This window comes from Lissotriton helveticus, chromosome 2_2, assembly GCF_964261635.1.
Source record: "Lissotriton helveticus chromosome 2_2, aLisHel1.1, whole genome shotgun sequence".
NCBI lineage: Eukaryota > Metazoa > Chordata > Amphibia > Caudata > Salamandridae > Lissotriton > Lissotriton helveticus.
The window spans coordinates 515,048,628-515,065,491 of NC_136060.1; the positions used below are offsets into that span (position 1 = coordinate 515,048,628).

General features: G+C 48.2%; 2 protein-coding genes across 9 annotated transcripts in view; one reads left to right on the top strand and one right to left on the bottom strand.

The window, feature by feature from the left end:
- Nucleotides 1-10,263, bottom strand: part of LOC144821591 (uncharacterized) — a 145,204-nt gene extending 134,941 nt beyond the window's left edge. For 4 of the 8 annotated variants that reach the window (XM_078678807.1, XM_078678806.1, XM_078678811.1 and 1 more), the window contains exons 1-2: nt 10,136-10,251; nt 3,552-5,365 (exon numbers count right to left, since the gene is read on the bottom strand). In XM_078678807.1, coding sequence (XP_078534933.1) covers nt 3,552-5,220 — 1,669 coding nt within the window. In that variant the 5' untranslated portion in view covers nt 5,221-5,365; nt 10,136-10,251. Of the gene's footprint in view, nt 1-3,551; nt 5,366-9,425; nt 9,800-9,909; nt 10,003-10,135 lie in introns of those variants that run through there. The other 4 variants (XM_078678809.1, XM_078678810.1, XM_078678804.1 and 1 more) reach the window with 4 other exon arrangements.
- Nucleotides 10,264-10,471: 208 nt separating this feature from the next.
- LOC144821593 (uncharacterized) overlaps nt 10,472-16,864 on the top strand; it is a 71,415-nt gene continuing 65,022 nt past the window's right edge. Inside the window, exon 1 of the mRNA XM_078678812.1 lies at nt 10,472-10,555. The gene's annotated coding sequence lies outside the window, so the exon portion shown is untranslated. The remainder of the gene's footprint in view (nt 10,556-16,864) is intronic.

The window sequence follows — 16,864 nt, forward strand, 5'->3', positions numbered from 1 at the left end:
AATTCACGTTTCAGAACTGACAAATAGCCCGTAGGCCCAGATTACCAACTTATAAGGATCAATGTACATCGCAGACTCCTTAGCTCGATAGCCCAATTCCAGGATTTTGGTTAAAGGACCGGAAATGTCCAGCAGTTTATCATGGGAGGAGCACCAGGCTATGTCGATCCTTTTCTTTGGAATACCTCTTGAGCTAAGTGACAAGGGTATGATGAACCGCAGGTGTATCAGTGACCTTGCCCAGAAGGTCAGGCATTTGGAATGCAATTGAGCCTGCACATCCTTGTCAAAGGCATGCCGGATATGTGACTGAACATAACCCGCCAAATCCTGCAGAGGAAGCCGAACAGTGGAATTTGGGTGGATCATCTCAAATGGCTCAAAGGCAAGCACTTTAGCTGGGGGTGGGGGGGTGGGGTCATGGGGTCAACGTGAAGCGCCTTGCTGGTTTTCTTTCTAGGGCCAGGTTCATCCTTCTTTTCCAAATCTGGGCCGAGGAAGAGATGAAGTCCTCACCTTGTAGAGGATCAGGGGCTGAAATATTGGACGGCGCCAGTCTCTCAAAATCAGCAGCAAGTGGTCCTCTAGGGCTCTCTCACTGGTTTTAGTCTGGAAGGACGCCTGACCACTCTGTGCACGCAGAGGAGGGGTAGGGAGCCAACCCTGCTGCTCAGCATACCCACATAGGTGTCTCTTTAGGGGCACAATGGCTTTCACCAGAGCTTTATTTGCTCATTGTTGCACCCTAACGTCCAGAGCGTCCACCAGGTCTTGCTCCAGAGAACCAGCCAGGTCCTCATAATATCCCTCTTTGTAGTACTCCCCTATATTCAGAATGTCTGCGCAGCCGACTAAAAGGTGTTTCAGGAGGGCATAAGACCAAAATTCAAAGGATAAGAGGAGGAAATCAATCCTCAATCTGGGGAGAACAGAGGGAGACTCTAGAGGCTTGAGAGCATCAAGAATAACGGAGCAGGATTCTGAAGATGGCCCCAGACCAGGGATGGATGCGAGTTCACAACCAAGGGGGTGGAGGAGAGAGCTGGCACTTCATAAATGACAAGAATAAGCAGTGAGGTAAATAGACACCTGAGTTTTGTGAATTGAGAGGAAATGGGGGGCATGGATGACAGACATCCCTGGGAGCCTCTCTGCAGGACACAGTGTTCGGAATTTGTAAGGTTGTCATTTGCAGATTGGACCACTCCCCTGATCCCCGTCTAACTAGTGTTATACACACCTAGATTTTTTTTTCAGACCCTGGAAGATAACACGCCACCCTGCATATGTTTGTTAATTGTTACGTTTTAAAAATGCCCCATTAGGGAACTCTCCCCGTAGGAGCTCCTACTGGAGATGGATCGCACCATCAGACAGATATAGGTGCATGAAGGCGGGAGAATATGTTGTAACGCTAGAACTTTATCAGCACACAGTACTCAGGACAATTTATTATCACTGTTCATGATATGCAAGTTATTCTTCTTAAGTGGTGTGTAGTTGATGCTAAGACAGAATTTGATGGGATGGAACTGGTACACGCCTTATGTTATTTTTTGTAACAAAATGGAAAACTGTAACATGGTCCTGATGGTATCAGCTCACGTTAAGTTGTGATAAATGCCAATTTACAAAAAACAAAACAGAAAAAGTAGGTCAGAAAAAACCATTAAGGTATAACAATGAAAGAATAGAGGGGGGGACGTGTAAAAACAACTCTCAGCAGAGATTAAGGATATTTTTTAACCCTGTGCCTGAACCAAAGGCCACAGGGCGTAATCGGGAGCCACACACATGAAGGGCAGAGACAGGAGAGGTTATACGTGTCTTGCGCGTTCAGATCCACGCCTCTGATCCCGGAGGCAATAAAAATGGCCACAGCGCAAGCATGTTAGCCACTCAACAATGAATATAGAAAGAGGATCACTCGACAAGCAGTCGCGTCCTCACTCCCGCTTCACATACACAGACAAGGGCTTTAGTGCCAGGTCGGGAGGACGAATGCTTCCAATGCAAAATAATGATACCCACGAGTGCGCGGGACACAGAATAACAGGCCGAAGCCCCGTCAGCAAAAGTAACGCAACAAGCAATTGAATGAGTGTGTAACATAGAAACACACTGCTGAAAAATATAAAATCTGTGAAGATGAATTAAAAGTACAAAAGATATAGGAATGCAATTAACTGGCTGTGAAGCAGCAAAGAAAGAGGAAGCTCATGTAATACTGATGGGTTATATAGGGAAGGGTCTCTATGGTTGGTCAGGTGACCAGGTGGTGTCATGGGAAATGTAGTGTTTGAAAAAATACTGTGATTGCCTGCTTTTTTGAAGTAGTAAAAGTAAGCGACGCATAATCGGGGCCTCCGGTCCGGATATAGAATTTCTACTGAAGTCCAGTTAAATGTGGTTACAAAAAGTGTAGATGCCCATTGGTCAGGTAGAGGAAGCGGAAGGACTCTTTGGAGGAGGGAGAGTGGACGTTCGGTGCCATGGCCCTGTATTGAACGGTTACTCTTCATTTTAGTAAGGAACACATACTGAGCGGCCCTCCAGCGTGCTTAAGCTTCAACTTTTGGGAATATAACAATTCTAGTTTCTTTTTGTCCAGTGAAGAGCAGTGTTTCCACAACTCTGTCCACTGCGTGTAGATTTTGTGCTTTCATCTACAGTTATTTGCTACTCACACCTACACAGATATCTGATATCAACTGTGATCGATTTTAAATCCATCTCAGTTGTTGCACGTGTTTTGTCCAATGACAAAGCTTTGTTTATTTAGGAGAACAGGTGTTGGACAATGCACAGTTTGGTTGTTTCTTGAAATGACAGCAACGTTTAGGGCCGAGACCTCCAGCTCAGCCTTATACTACAGAAATTGAAATAAGGTGATGGAACCTGCGATTCTGGGCTTTGAAGGGCATTTACTCTGTTTGTGAATTTTTATCAAATTAATACGGATATTTAGGGACTGGAAATATAAATTATTCTTGCACTCTTTATGGGTGGTGGAGATATGAGCAAAAAACTTCCTACAGTCTCCAACCGGTCCCTCTGAACAAGGCAGGCTGAAGGTAAAGACGCACACTCACAGTATTTTAAAAATAATCTTTTTGGAAAACATTTACTTACACGAATTTCATATTTTTAGCAGCCATCGATGTGATTATTTAAAAACAAAAAATAAAAATGCACCTGCTTCAAAATACAATCATTGGCCAGAAATTGGGCCAGCCAGCTCTGCCACACCTGTGTTGGTTGGGGGCCCAAGGAAGAAGGCAATGAAAATGAATAAATACCCACTGCCCTTAGCAACATTCTTCTGCAGTTAGTTACAACAGTACAGAACCAAAGCATAACATCATGCATATGCAACTGTTGTGGCAATGTCTTGTGTCTATGTGTATTAAGAATGTACAACCTACAGTGGTTGGCTAGAAAACTTTGTATGACACATGTCACTTTTTCTGTAGCAAGAACACAAGAGCAAGAACACAAGCGTACATTACAAACCATCCAATACAGAAGTTTAGAAATTAAAAAAACCTCACCTTTAGGATCATTCGACACAAAGTTTCTCCAGTCATGATACTCCCAATCAGACAGGTCCTCATCATCTTGGAATTCTAAGTCGCACTCATTTGAGCTGGACTGTTCGTCATCTTTGTGGCTCGAGGAATTGTGGTCGTCTGACAAGGCCAGCTGACATTCCTGGACTGTGGAGCTGTTGTAGGGTGAGGCAGACGGCATATGACCTTCCTGGACTAAGGGGTCACGGGAAACCAACTGCTCTTTTCCTTCTTCAACATCCATATAGACTGTGTACTCGTCAAGATGCCACGGCGTGTGCTGCTCCGCAACCGCCACTTCTTGGTTCATGGGGCGGTGGAAATCCATGCAGGGAGGACCCTCCTTTTTTTTAATCTTGCAGGGGCCTGGGGGATCTGCCTTGGTATCAATGTTCGAGTGCCCCACAAGGTTTTTCAATTCCCCAACAAAAGACTTTTCCCTTTGCATTTCCACTTGTGTGAGTAAATTCTGTTGTTCACGAGCAGAGGTTGTATTCCCTCCTGCAATAGCCAATTTGACAAGCACGTAGCGGCCATTTTCGCCTATCATCTCTCCCTCTTTGCTAGATATCAATTGGACAATGGCATTCTGATAACAGACGGAAGAAGGGCCCTCTTCTACTTCCATCCCCACGCACTCTTCCAAACCCATAAGATCTTGGGCAGGTGTCTGACGAATGGAACATTCCATCCCTCCTTCAGTCTTCACCTGGCTCACAGAAGCCTGCTGATCAGCAGCGTGCATCTGTTCTTCCATTTTTAAATGGCTTGCACAAGTCTGCTCATCATTGGCATATGCCTCATCTTTTCCAAACATTGGCGGCTTTATACAAGCCTGTTGACCAATAGCATACGCCTCTTCTTCAACCTTTATGTGCCGCATGCAAGCCTGTTCATCAATGGAAACATCCTCTTCTTCAATCTTTATCTGTGAAATACATGCCGGTTGATCAATACCACACGCATCGTCGTCTTCAACTTTTATATGCCACAAGCAAGTTGGCTGATCCATAGAAGACAGCTCATCCCCTTCTTCAGCCGTTACTTGACTCACCAAATCCTGGCTGCCAGTGGCGGATACTTCCTCAGTCGTGACCAGACCTCGGCAGACCTGTCGATCACTGGCAGATGCTTTCTCACCTTCCTCAATCCCTACTAGTTTCATGTGGTACTGGAAACCGTTGAAAGAAGCCTCCTCTGCTTCTAACTTTATGTGGCTCACAGAAGCGTGGTGTTCATTCGGAGAAGCCTCTTCAACTCTTTCAGTCTCCATATCGTGTTGCCCGTCATGAGAAAAAGCCTCCTTGCCTTCCTTAATCTTCACTGGGTTCAGATAAGACGGGGGATCACTGGCAGCCACCTCCTCGGATTCTTCAATCACATGTTGATTGTAACCCCAATGATTGGAAGACGTCTGCATCCTATTTTCAAACTTCGTGTGGCTCTCATATGCCTGGCAATCGCTGCCAGATGCCTCACCAATCACCACTTGTTGAATGTCGTCCCGCCAATCACTTGATGTGGTCATGTCACCTTTAACTTCCACTCGCGCCATAAAAATCTGTTCATCACTGGTAGAGGCCTCCTCAATTTCTTTAATCTTCACCTGGCTTGCACATGTCTGGATCCCACCGGAAGAGGCCTCACTCATCCTTCTTCTCTTGCTACATGGAGTTGTGGGGTTCTGAAGAAAGGTCACCTTGTCGATCTTCTTTACCTGATATTTAGACTTCCTGTGATCGCTTCAGTCCACCAACCCTGTATCTTCAATACATGATGTTTAGCAATCACGCCTCCTGAGAAGAAAGAAAATAATTTAAAATATGGTATAGAGAGCAGAGAAAAGGCACATCTACTCATGCAGCAACAGAACTGAGGAATTAAAGAGGGGCTGTGATATTTGAATTTCTCCTGCTAATGAAAACAACCCTTCACGGAGATCAACCTTCATGTTTTCACTTCATAAACCTTTAATGATTTCCATTGAGTTACTCTTCTTACCATGATAAGGAAGATGGTTGCTTGTCACATTGTCTAAATGATTTCTTTAAATTTATAAATAAAAATTCTATTTCCCCAACAAGCTCTTTACCCACTGATCAGTAAAATAAATTTTCATGAGTTCACTCTTTCTTTAGTATGAAGTGAAGCAAAGAGAATGATTTGGATCATCCATTTTCTAATAGTCTCTTGTGAGATTATGTAATGGTCTCTAGCTATATTCATGTCAAGGTGGGTTTGGAATACCACCTGGTAAACACATCTTGAATAGACAAGAAACTCTCTTAACAGACAAGCGGAGAAAGTGTGCACTCAAGCCTCATAATGTTTTCTTGAGATGCTGATAAACGGCAAACCCCATTTATGGTTTCAAGGTGTGATCAAGATGCTACAGTGGTGTGAAGTCTTCACTCCTGGTAATTCTGGAAATAGGAAAGAATACCAGGAGCGCGAGAATCAACAAGAAGGTAACTGTGACCGGCTGAATGGAATCAGAGGTTACAGCTCATTAAGCTGGGACAGCCAGGCCTCATTTGAAGAGGTTGTGGAAATCCAGCTGGCCTAAAAGCAGGGATGGTGCAGGCTCATCATTTCTGCTGTCTGAAGGCAATGGAGACAGAAGTCTTAATGCTCTGCACTACCACTTTGAGAGCTGATGGGGCGACCACCTTTATCTTGATCTAGCGCTAACTTTTACAGATGGGATGTAAGAGCACTTTTCATTTGACAGCCAAACAAAGCTAAAGCAAAACCACTGATGCTTCAGAGATGCATATAACAAGTTGCAAATAAAACAGAGCTCATGTTCCTGCTGCACGGTGATGAAAGTCCAGGGCAGTGGAAGAATGCAGCAGAGGAAGAAGGCCTTAACTAAAAGGTAGGTTAGTTTCATCTGTTTAACATGAAAAGCAAAGCCAGGAAAAGAGGCGGGCACAGGAATAGTGTCACTTAAGGCAAAAATTAATATGTACACCAATATGAACAACAGGAGCAAGAACAGAAATGATACATATAGCTATGTACGATTTACTTAAAGGAAAATAATTACATCAGTCCATACAGTCAGACCAGAGGTCGTGTATACTTTGTCTCGAGGCAGTTAACTTTCTCACCCCCCCCAAACAAATGAAGCCAGCCTGGACAGATAGAGTCTTTACCCTGACCATTCCTCAGGCCATCACATTCAGGCAATGGTGGGAGGGTGATGGAGGGAGTATGCAAGAGCCTCGCTGAGGGGCAGGGTGATTTTGTGCCCATGGGACATCTGCATCGCTGACCACACAGAAGCAGCAGTAGCCGTGTTCTTTTTCTTGACCACTGCCTGCCAGGCCCTCACCCTGTGGCTATAGGAGGCTGGGGAAGGGTGTGGTAAGAAAGGCGGCCTCGCTGGGTGCCAGGTGTTTTTTCCTCTGCCCCAATATCTTTTATGCCTTCCTGAAGGTTGTGTATTTGCATAGGCCTCGCTGGGAAGCAGCTTGTAAGCCTTTATTAAACTACAGAGGATATGGGTAACATTGCAAGTTCAATTAATTTAATGATGAGGAAGCTATACGCCTCAGAGTTATTGATGGATGTTGGTCAGATTCATCCAGACAAAGAATGCCAAGAGAAACTCTTAGTGTGGTGGAAGTTCTCATGGATGCCAGAGCTGAAGAGCGTGCTGATCGACAAGCTGCTAACATGGAGGCCGGAGGTCTCCAGAGTGAGTCAGTCATTAAAGTAAAAAGCAAGCCGAAGCACATGACAGAGACACACATCGATGTATCCACAGAAGAAGAAGCTGCGCTTCAGATGTGGGCTTTTGTTTCCACAAGAAGATACATCCTTTGGACAAGTGTGCAAAGGATGTGGGAAGGAGAACCATTTTGTAACAGTTTGCAAGGCAGAGAAAGAAAGAAGTGAGTCATGACGCAAAGACAAAGAGGCGACATTTGAAATGCCCACAAGGCCAAGTGACCACACCAATTGATCTACATCAAGTGAAAGTGAAGACGATGGTTGTGCAAGTTAGATGTTTATCTCAGAAAAATGTGCGTATGTTGGACTGGCCAATTGTGAAGAAAAATACAGGTCCAAGAGAAGTCGAAATGAAAAAACACCAAAGTCATTCAAAGATTACACTAAAGGTAAACGGTTGCTCGAAATCTTTTAATATCGACAGTGGTGCGTCGATAAACATAATGTCAGAGGAGAAATACAATGAACTCTGTCCATGGCCACAACTTACACCATTGAAAACTAAAATTGGATACCAGGGCTGCAAAAAGTCAAGGTTCATTTGAAGCAATGATGAAACACAAGAAAACAAGAGTGCAATCACCCATTCATGTCATTCAAAGTACGGCGTCAAGTGCCTGTTTGCTCACTTTCCGCACAGCTGCTGATATGGGAACTGATATCAGTAAAGTATAACGTGAATGCTCATCATGATTAGGCAAGTCAATTTCCTTCCTTGTTTAATGGGTTAAGAAAACTCAAAACTATGAAAGTACAATTACACATTAATGAGGACGTATGCCCTATTGCTCAAAGATATTAACCCAGTAGGAGGTAGCTGTTCCTAAGAAGGGGAAAAGACTCTACAACCTAATGTGGTTGGAAAGTGGTGTCTCCAAGAAGATGTATCTGTGGGATCAAATTCAGGATAGGGGAATTCCTCCTTTTGAATTCGGTGCACTCACACACCCTTGCGGGTGTCATGTTTCCTCGGGCCTTGTTCCTCGTGGGGGTGGTGCTGCAGTCCCCTACGGGCCCAGCAAGAGGGCTCTTTATCTGAGATCTTTTTAGGAGGTGCCACAGTTGTGCATGCGGGTGTGGGGGCCTTAGTGAAGGTAAGGGAGTGTGATGTTAAAATGGTCTATCCAGAACCCAAATACATTTATTCAAGCGTCCAGAAGGCAAATTAAAAATTGAATACAGGACTGGAGCTAAACCTATGCAACAAATATCTAGGGGGGATAAGTATGCTCCCACTGCTCTCAGTCTGTGAAAGACATGTGTTAATAAAAGTGAGGTCAACATGTTTTGCACGTTTTATGAGTCCCTAGTGGATCCTCTTCGCCAGGACCGTGAAAAGTGAGAATCAAAATGAAAATAGAAAGTGTAAGTAAACCTGTGGTATTCAAGAGAAGACACCCTGTACTACCACCATACCTCTATTCAGGCCAACAAGGGTCTAAGCGCTCAGGAATACGTATTATTCGTATTCTGGAGATCACCAGCGATCCTGACTGGGCGGGCAGGTACATGGGGGCACTTTAACAGGGGACACACCTTGGTCTTCGGTTCCCGCAGCATTCGCTGGTGAGACCCACCTTTACTGATAGAGGGATTGCAACTAACTCAGGAGGTCAAGAATGTACACAGTGAGGACCAGCCTGGTCCAGGAGACTCACTACAAGCAAGGGGGTTGGAGCAAGCCCCGAGCAAGCAGGGGAGTCTAAAAAAAACCTCAAAAGTGACCCACAGCCCGTAGACACTGGAGCCGTGAGAGGATCTCAAGCAGCTCACCAAAAGTTGCAACCCACTATGGGGTGTGGCTGATGATTCTGGTCACTGGAGATGTTTGAGGTTGGGGCTACTTGGAGCCCGAAGATCTTCTTGCAAAGATGACAACAAGCCTTTGCAACTGCAAAGGGGACACGGTACCAGGGGTTCAGTTATTTCAACCCCCACAAGGAGTAATAGCCTCAAACTTGGTGCCAGGGTAGAGCAGGCCTCGGGAGCTGTGGAAAACCACCACCTGGACTGCAGAGCCCATGGAGTCCGGAAGAGCTCAGGATCTGCAGACCGGTCGACTTTGCTGCAGTGCCTGGGAATGGAGGGGAGGGACTCCTTCACTCCAAGGGAGATTACCTTGGTTGTCCTTGACGCTTCACAGGCCTTGGATGGTCCCTGTATGATACACCGGCTCAGACGCTGCAGCAGACTGGAAGGGAGACGAAACCAGGCCCAAACGAGGTCTAGCGGAGTCCAGAGGGCCCGGGCGGTAGAAGTGCAGCGGTGTCCGATCGGAATCTTATCCCACCACGAATCTAGGGACCGACAGCCAGGAAAGCCCTTAACCCCTCGCGTGCTTCTGTCGGGCAGCGGTCGTCGCTCGCACTACCGTCGTAGAGCTGCGCGCGCCCGTTGGCCGCTGCGCTAAACCGCCGCACCGAGGAGGAATTGCTGCAACGGTTAAGTACCCCAGGGAAGGTTCGGGGGACGCTCCCAGTGGGGGTCTGGACAGGGGGGGGTCACTGCCATGCCCTTTGTCCAGTTTTGCACCAGAGGGGGACCCATTCCCTGCCCCCCCATTACCTGCCCCCACCCCTTCACACTCCCCCACCCCCCTTACCTGCCCCCCTGCGGCCGCTCCTCTCTGCCCCCGGGGCCTCCCCTCGCGCACACCAGGCCGCGCCTAGCCGTGAATGGGGAATAACCGGGGCTCAGGGCCTGCCCTCCCCCTTCCCTGACGAGAGGAGGACAGCCTCTCCCCGGCCCCTCCCGCCGCCCCTCAGAGCGCCGCCGTCGCCCCCCCAGCCCCGGTTCTCGCCGTGCGCGCGCCGCCACCCCCGCCTCACCGGTCCCCGCGGCGCCTCCGGCTCGCGCTCCTCTCTCGCGACGGCGCGGCCGTTCTTCCCCATTCTCCAAATTTCTCCGCCGCGTTATTCCACATTTCCGACTCCGCCCACTTTGCTATCGTGACTCCTTTTCTCACCGGCCTCGCTTCCGCCTCGGTATTCCCCATTCTCCGGACCCCGTCACGTGCGCGCATGCGCGACCGGATGTTGTTGTTTCTCCCAGTCAGGTGCTCTCTGGATCTGCGCATGCGTTGCCGGCGGTATTCGCCGAGGTTATTCCTCATTCTGCGTGCTGGTGTCTCTGCGCATGCGCTCGGGCCCTGCGTGCTCTGGCGACGACGGGCAGGCTGTGGTTATTCCTCATTCGGGCCCCCGGCTGCCTCCAGGAGGGGGCGCTGCGCCGGCTCAGCCCCCGCGAGGGTAAGCTGGGGGAGGGGGAGGGGGAGGGGTCTGCTGTGGGGGAGGGGGGGGGCACTGACTGCGGGGGGAGGGGGGACACTGACTGCGGGGGGAGGGGTGGGGCCAGGGGGCTCTGCCGCCCCCCCCACCCCCCACCTGCATCCCTGCTCTCCCCACAGGACCCTCGTGGCTGCGTCACCAGAGGCTCTCACTAGTGTCCCCCACTAGTGTCCCCATGGTCTGTCTTCATGGCTAGATGACCAGTGACACCAGAGGGTCTTCACATGCTGATAACTAGTCTCACTAGAGTGTGTCCAGGCTCAGGTCACTAGTGTCACCAGAGCGTCTTCATAGCCAGGTCACTAGTGTCACCAGAGCGTCTTCATAGCCAGGTCACTAGTGTCACCAGAGCGTCTTCATAGCCAGGTCACTAGTGTCACCAGAGCGTCTTCATAGCCAGGTCACTAGTGTCACCAGAGCGTCTTCATAGCCAGGTCACTAGTGTCACCAGAGCGTCTTCATAGCCAGGTCACTAGTGTCACCAGAGCGTCTTCATAGCCAGGTCACTAGTGTCACCAGAGCGTCTTCATAGCCAGGTCACTAGTGTCACCAGAGCGTCTTCATAGCCAGGTCACTAGTGTCACCAGAGCGTCTTCATAGCCAGGTCACTAGTGTCACCAGAGCGTCTTCATAGCCAGGTCACTAGTGTCACCAGAGCGTCTTCATAGCCAGGTCACTAGTGTCACCAGAGCGTCTTCATAGCCAGGTCACTAGTGTCACCAGAGCGTCTTCATAGCCAGGTCACTAGTGTCACCAGAGCGTCTTCATAGCCAGGTCACTAGTGTCACCAGAGCGTCTTCATAGCCAGGTCACTAGTGTCACCAGAGCGTCTTCATAGCCAGGTCACTAGTGTCACCAGAGCGTCTTCATAGCCAGGTCACTAGTGTCACCAGAGCGTCTTCATAGCCAGGTCACTAGTGTCACCAGAGCGTCTTCATAGCCAGGTCACTAGTGTCACCAGAGCGTCTTCATAGCCAGGTCACTAGTGTCACCAGAGCGTCTTCATAGCCAGGTCACTAGTGTCACCAGAGCGTCTTCATAGCCAGGTCACTAGTGTCACCAGAGCGTCTTCATAGCCAGGTCACTAGTGTCACCAGAGCGTCTTGCCTTCATAGCCAGGTCACTAGTGTCACCAGAGCGTCTTGCCTTCATGGTCAGAGGACTAGTGTCACCAGAGTGTCTTCATGGCCAGATTAGTCCTATCACCAGAGCATCTTCTTACTCAGATCACTAATATCACCAGTGTTTCTTCATTGCAGCTCACTAGTGTCACCAGTGATTCTTAATGGCCAGATTACAACTTTCACCAGAGAGTCTTCATGGCCAGATTACTAATGTCACCAAAGTACCTTCATGGCCAGATAACGAGTCTCATTAGAGTGTTTTCTTGACACGATCACTAGTGTCACCAGAGCGCCTTTATAGCCAGATGATTAATGTCACCGCAGAGTCTTCATCGACAGATCACTAGTGTCACCAAAGTGTTCTCATGAGCAGATCACTAGTGTCACCTGAGTGTCTTCATGGTCAGATCACTAGTATCTCCAGAGTGTCTTCATGGGTAAATCACTACTGTCACCAGAGGTCTTCAGGGACAGAACACTAATATCTCCACAGCGTCTTCTAACCAGACGACTACTATCACCACAGAGTCTTCATAGGCAGATCACTTGTGTCACCAGAGTGTCTTCATGGCTAGATCACTTTTGTCAGCAGAGCATCTTCATGGCCAGATCACTAGTGTCAACAGAGTGTCTTCATGACCTTATCACTAATGTCACCACAGAGTCTTCATGTCCATATCACCAGTGTCTCTTCATGGCTAGATCACTATTGTCATCTTAGCATCTCCATGGCCAGATCTCTAGTGTCAACAGTGTGTCTTCAAGCCCAGATGACTAACATCAACAGAGCGTCTGTATAGTCAGAACATTAGTTTCACCAGAATGTCTTCATAGGCAGATAACTATTGTCACCATAGCGCCTTCATGGCCAGATGACTTGTATCACGAGAGTGTCTGAATTACAATATCACAAATAGACCCCATTAGGGTCACTATCGGTCTCAGTGAAGGTGGTAGGTTAACAGGTAAAATATTAGGATTATGACTCCATTTATATGTAGAGAATGGAGCCTGAAGAGGATATGTGGGCTGTCTCTAGAGATTGGGATGGATAGGAATCATGTAAGAGGTGCGGGGGGTATGAGGGATTATCCCACCTCCCTTGGTACCAATGTCCTATGACGCCAAATATAGCAAGTTGGAATGGTTAAGATGTTCCATGACAGTGGGACACGGGGTAATGTGGTCAAGTTGTTACGTTGTTTGGATAAAGAAGATGTATATAGCTTAGATCACTGATTGCAAATATTTGTTTTATCTACGGACGAAAGAAAAACAAGCATTTGCAATGCAATAGGCCACGCATTAGGAAAGTGTGAGCTATTGGTAATTTAAATGACACATTTTTAGGTCTCGTGACCTATCAATGCGCGCAAGCGCATTGAGCGGAGCGAGAATTCAAGTGCTCAAAAAGCTCGTCAAACCAAGGGCTTTTTGCTGCGGTTTTCTTTGAGTTCACGTGAATCACGTGAACAAACAAGCACGCGCATCAGCCTCCCTCCCTCTCCCCGCACACAGCCTTACTTGGATTTCTCCTCCCCCTACAGGCTTCCCCTGCCAGCAGCATTTGCCATCACGGCCGCAGGCCGTGACTTCAAAGGGTTCCATTTGGTCCTGCCCACTGGTTCACACTTCACTGGTCTCACATCAAAGGCATCAGCCTCCCACAGGCTTCCCTCCCCCCTACCCCCCCAACGTCCTCTTTGGCTCCTTAACTTCTGCCCTCTCCCCCCACCCCCCTCCCTGTTCCTTTTCGTGTTCTTCCATGGTTTATCTTCTTTTCTTGCTTCCTGCTCACTTTGAAATTTTCATTTCCCCCTGTGATTATTGCCCTTTGTGCCTGGACACAGAATATGCAATTTGACATATTGTTATACGTTTGCTTCTCTGTAAATGCATTCTTAATTCCACAAAGATGTGGCTCCTGCAATGTAAACCTCAAATAAACCAGGAAAGCTTATTGTTAAGGCCAGCTTATTTTTGTGATTATTGCCCTCTGTGCCTGGACACAGAATATGCAATTTGACATATTGTTATACGTTTGCTTCTCTGTATACTCATTCTTAATTCCACAAGGATGTGGCTCCTGCAATGTAAACCTCATTTAAACAAGCATTGGCATAGCCAATAGGTCTCGTATTTGGGACCTTACAAGTGTTTAGCCATGCAACAGTTGGTGTTGTTGCACCAAGGATATTCTGCTGCATAACTAAATACTTATAGGGTCCAGAAAGCGAGACCTATTGGCTATGCCAATGCTTGTTTAATATGTGTTGGCTTTGAAAATATATAAATTAATAGTATTGTTATTCACAAAGCCAATAGCTTACACTTTCCTAATGTGACTCCTATTGGCTAAGGCAATGCTTGTTGATAGCAAGCAAGGCAGTGCTGTTGTGGTGCTGAGTGATGCTGTTGTGGTTGGGCTGAGTGATGTGGTGGTGCCCCTGAGTGATGTGGTGGTGCCCCTGAGTGATGTGGTGGTGTTCCCGAGTGATGTGGGGTGGAGTTGGGGGGTGGAATTGGAGGGTTGAGTTGGAGGGTTGAGTTGGAGGTTGGAGGGTGGAGTTGGAGGGTGGAGTTGGAGGGTGGAGTTGGAAGCTGGAGGGTGGAGTTGGAGGGTGGAGTTGGAAGCTGGAGGGTGGAGTTGGTGGGTGGAGTTGGAGGGTGGAGTTGGAAGCTGGAGGGTGGAGTTGGTGGGTGGAGTTGGAGGGTGGAGTTGGAGGGTGGAGTTGGAAGCTGGAGGGTGGAGTTGGAGGGTGGAGTTGGAAGCTGGAGGGTGGAGTTGGTGGGTGGAGTTGGTGGGTGGAGTTGGAAGGTGACTTTGGAGTTGGAGGGTGGAGGTGGAGTTGGAGGGTGGAGTTGGAGGGTGGAGTTGGAGGGTGGAGTTGGAGGGTGGAGTTGGAGGGTGGAGTTGGAGTTGGAGGTTGGAGTTGGAGGTTGGAGTTGGAGGTTGGAGTTGGAAGTACTGGTGGTGGTGGTGGTAGTGGTAGTGGTACTGGTGGTGGTAGTACTGGTAGCGGTAGTACTGGTGGTGGTGGTACTGGTAGCGGTAGTACTGGTGGTGGTGGTACTGGTAGCGGTAGTACTGGTGGTGGTGGTACTGGTAGCAGTAGCATTGGTGTTGGTGGTACTGCTGGCCGTAGTACTGGTAGTGGTAGTACTAGTAGTGGTAGTACTGGTGGTGGTGGTACTGGTGGTGGTAGTACTGGTGGTGGTAGTGGTACTGGTAGTACTGGTAGTGATAGTACTGGTGGTCGTGGTACTGGTAGTACTGGTGGTGGTGGTAGTGGTAGTACTGGTGGCTGTAGTACTGGTAGTACTGGTGGTGGTGGTGGTGGTACTGGTAGTGGTAGTACTGGTGGTGGTGGTGGTACTGGTAGTACTGGTGGTGGTAGTACTGGTGGTGGTGGTACTGGTGGTGGTAGTACTGGTACTGCTAGTACTGGTAGTGGTAGTACTGGTGGTGGTGGTACTGGTAGTACTGGTGGTGGTGGTGGTAGTACTGGTGGTGGTGGTAGTGGTAGTACTGGTGGCTGTAGTAGTGGTAGTAATGGTGGTGGTAGTACTGGTAGTACTGATGGTGGTAGTACTGGTGGTGGTGGTGGTACTGGTAGTGGTGGTAGTGGTAGTACTGGTGGTGGTAGTACTGGTGGTGGTAGTACTGGTAGTGGTGGTACTGGTGTTGGTGGTACTGGTAGCGGTAGTGCTGGTGGTGGTGGTACTGGTAGCAGTAGCATTGGTGGTGGTGGTGGTACTGCTGGCCGTAGTACGCGCGCCCACCAAACGCACTGCTCTTCCTGCCTATCTTTATTTGGAGGAGATAGCTGGCTCTTATCTGCACATACCGCGCCGTTGTGAACAACAAGCTGTTTGAACTGCGATGCAGACGAACACGCGCCAACCAAACACACTTCAGAATGGTGAACGCGCCCACAGCATCTGGATTACATTACAGCGCCTCCATGACCGCTCCTAATTGATATTTATGGACGGCCGTGCGCATAACCGCACACAATATGCCAACAATGGCGACCGGAAATAACATGTAGCCTATCGCGTCAAGGCTACTAAAAAGACAGCACAGCGAAGACGAATCACTGCGCAGATGCCAAACAAAATGACTGAAAAAGTTCGCGCACTGAGGAATTTATCCGGCACAAAACAGAATACCCTTTACAATACGGCTCGCCGCTCCGCCCCACTTCTGACGAAGTGGTGACGTCGCCGAGCCCGTAAAAATAAAGTAAACTGTAATAGATAAAATTAGACCAAATGACAAAAATCCAATCAGTAGATCCGGAGATATAAAAAATAGCACCAAGGAGCAGAAAGCATACACTGTGGGTGTCTGATCAAGTTAGATGAGAACAAAGTCTCAAGTTCAGGCTGATTGTGATGGAGCACAGACTGTATACAGGGACCAGGCTAGTCCCATTGAAAAAGTTACCTTCTGAAAGTCTGGCGCAGTATATTCAAACCTTCTGGATTTCACAGGATGCCAGCCAGGGGTCCAGGACATGGGGAGGCAACTCTTGGTTATCAGAAACACACACCAGCAGGGCTCAGACAGTTCCAGTTGCAGTAGGTCAGCTGGGCCCTTTCAAGGAGGCGTCTGGAGCTTATTGTGTCCCTGTAGCTCATAAGAGGAGGTCAGCCAACTGACTCTTGGAGTCACTCTGGTAGTCCTGGTTTTAAAGGGATGGTCCGCTTTCCCTCAATCAGCAAGGCAGGCTTCAAGCAGGTGGACAGTTCTCAGAAGAATAAGACGGGCCTCAAGCAATAGGACCGTCCTCTGAAGAACAGGGCAAGCCTCAAGCAGCAGGGCAGTCCTCCAAAAAACGAGGCAGGCCTCAATCCGCATTTCGTTCACTGTCTGGGGCCAATAGGCAGTTCTGATAGGGGAGCAATTAACAGGCCCAAGCAGCTGGTAGCTTCTAGATAGCCTCAGAAAGTTTAGGGTGGAATAATACCAACTTTCTAAAAATGGCATTCTCAAAATTGTAATCCTAAACCTGGCTTTACCATGAGAGGATTTTAACTTACAATTCATTTGAGTCCAAACATGATATTTCTCATTGATCCCAATTAAAAGTTAGCACTTAATAAATGTAATAAGGTAACTCAATCTTACCCTATGGGAGAC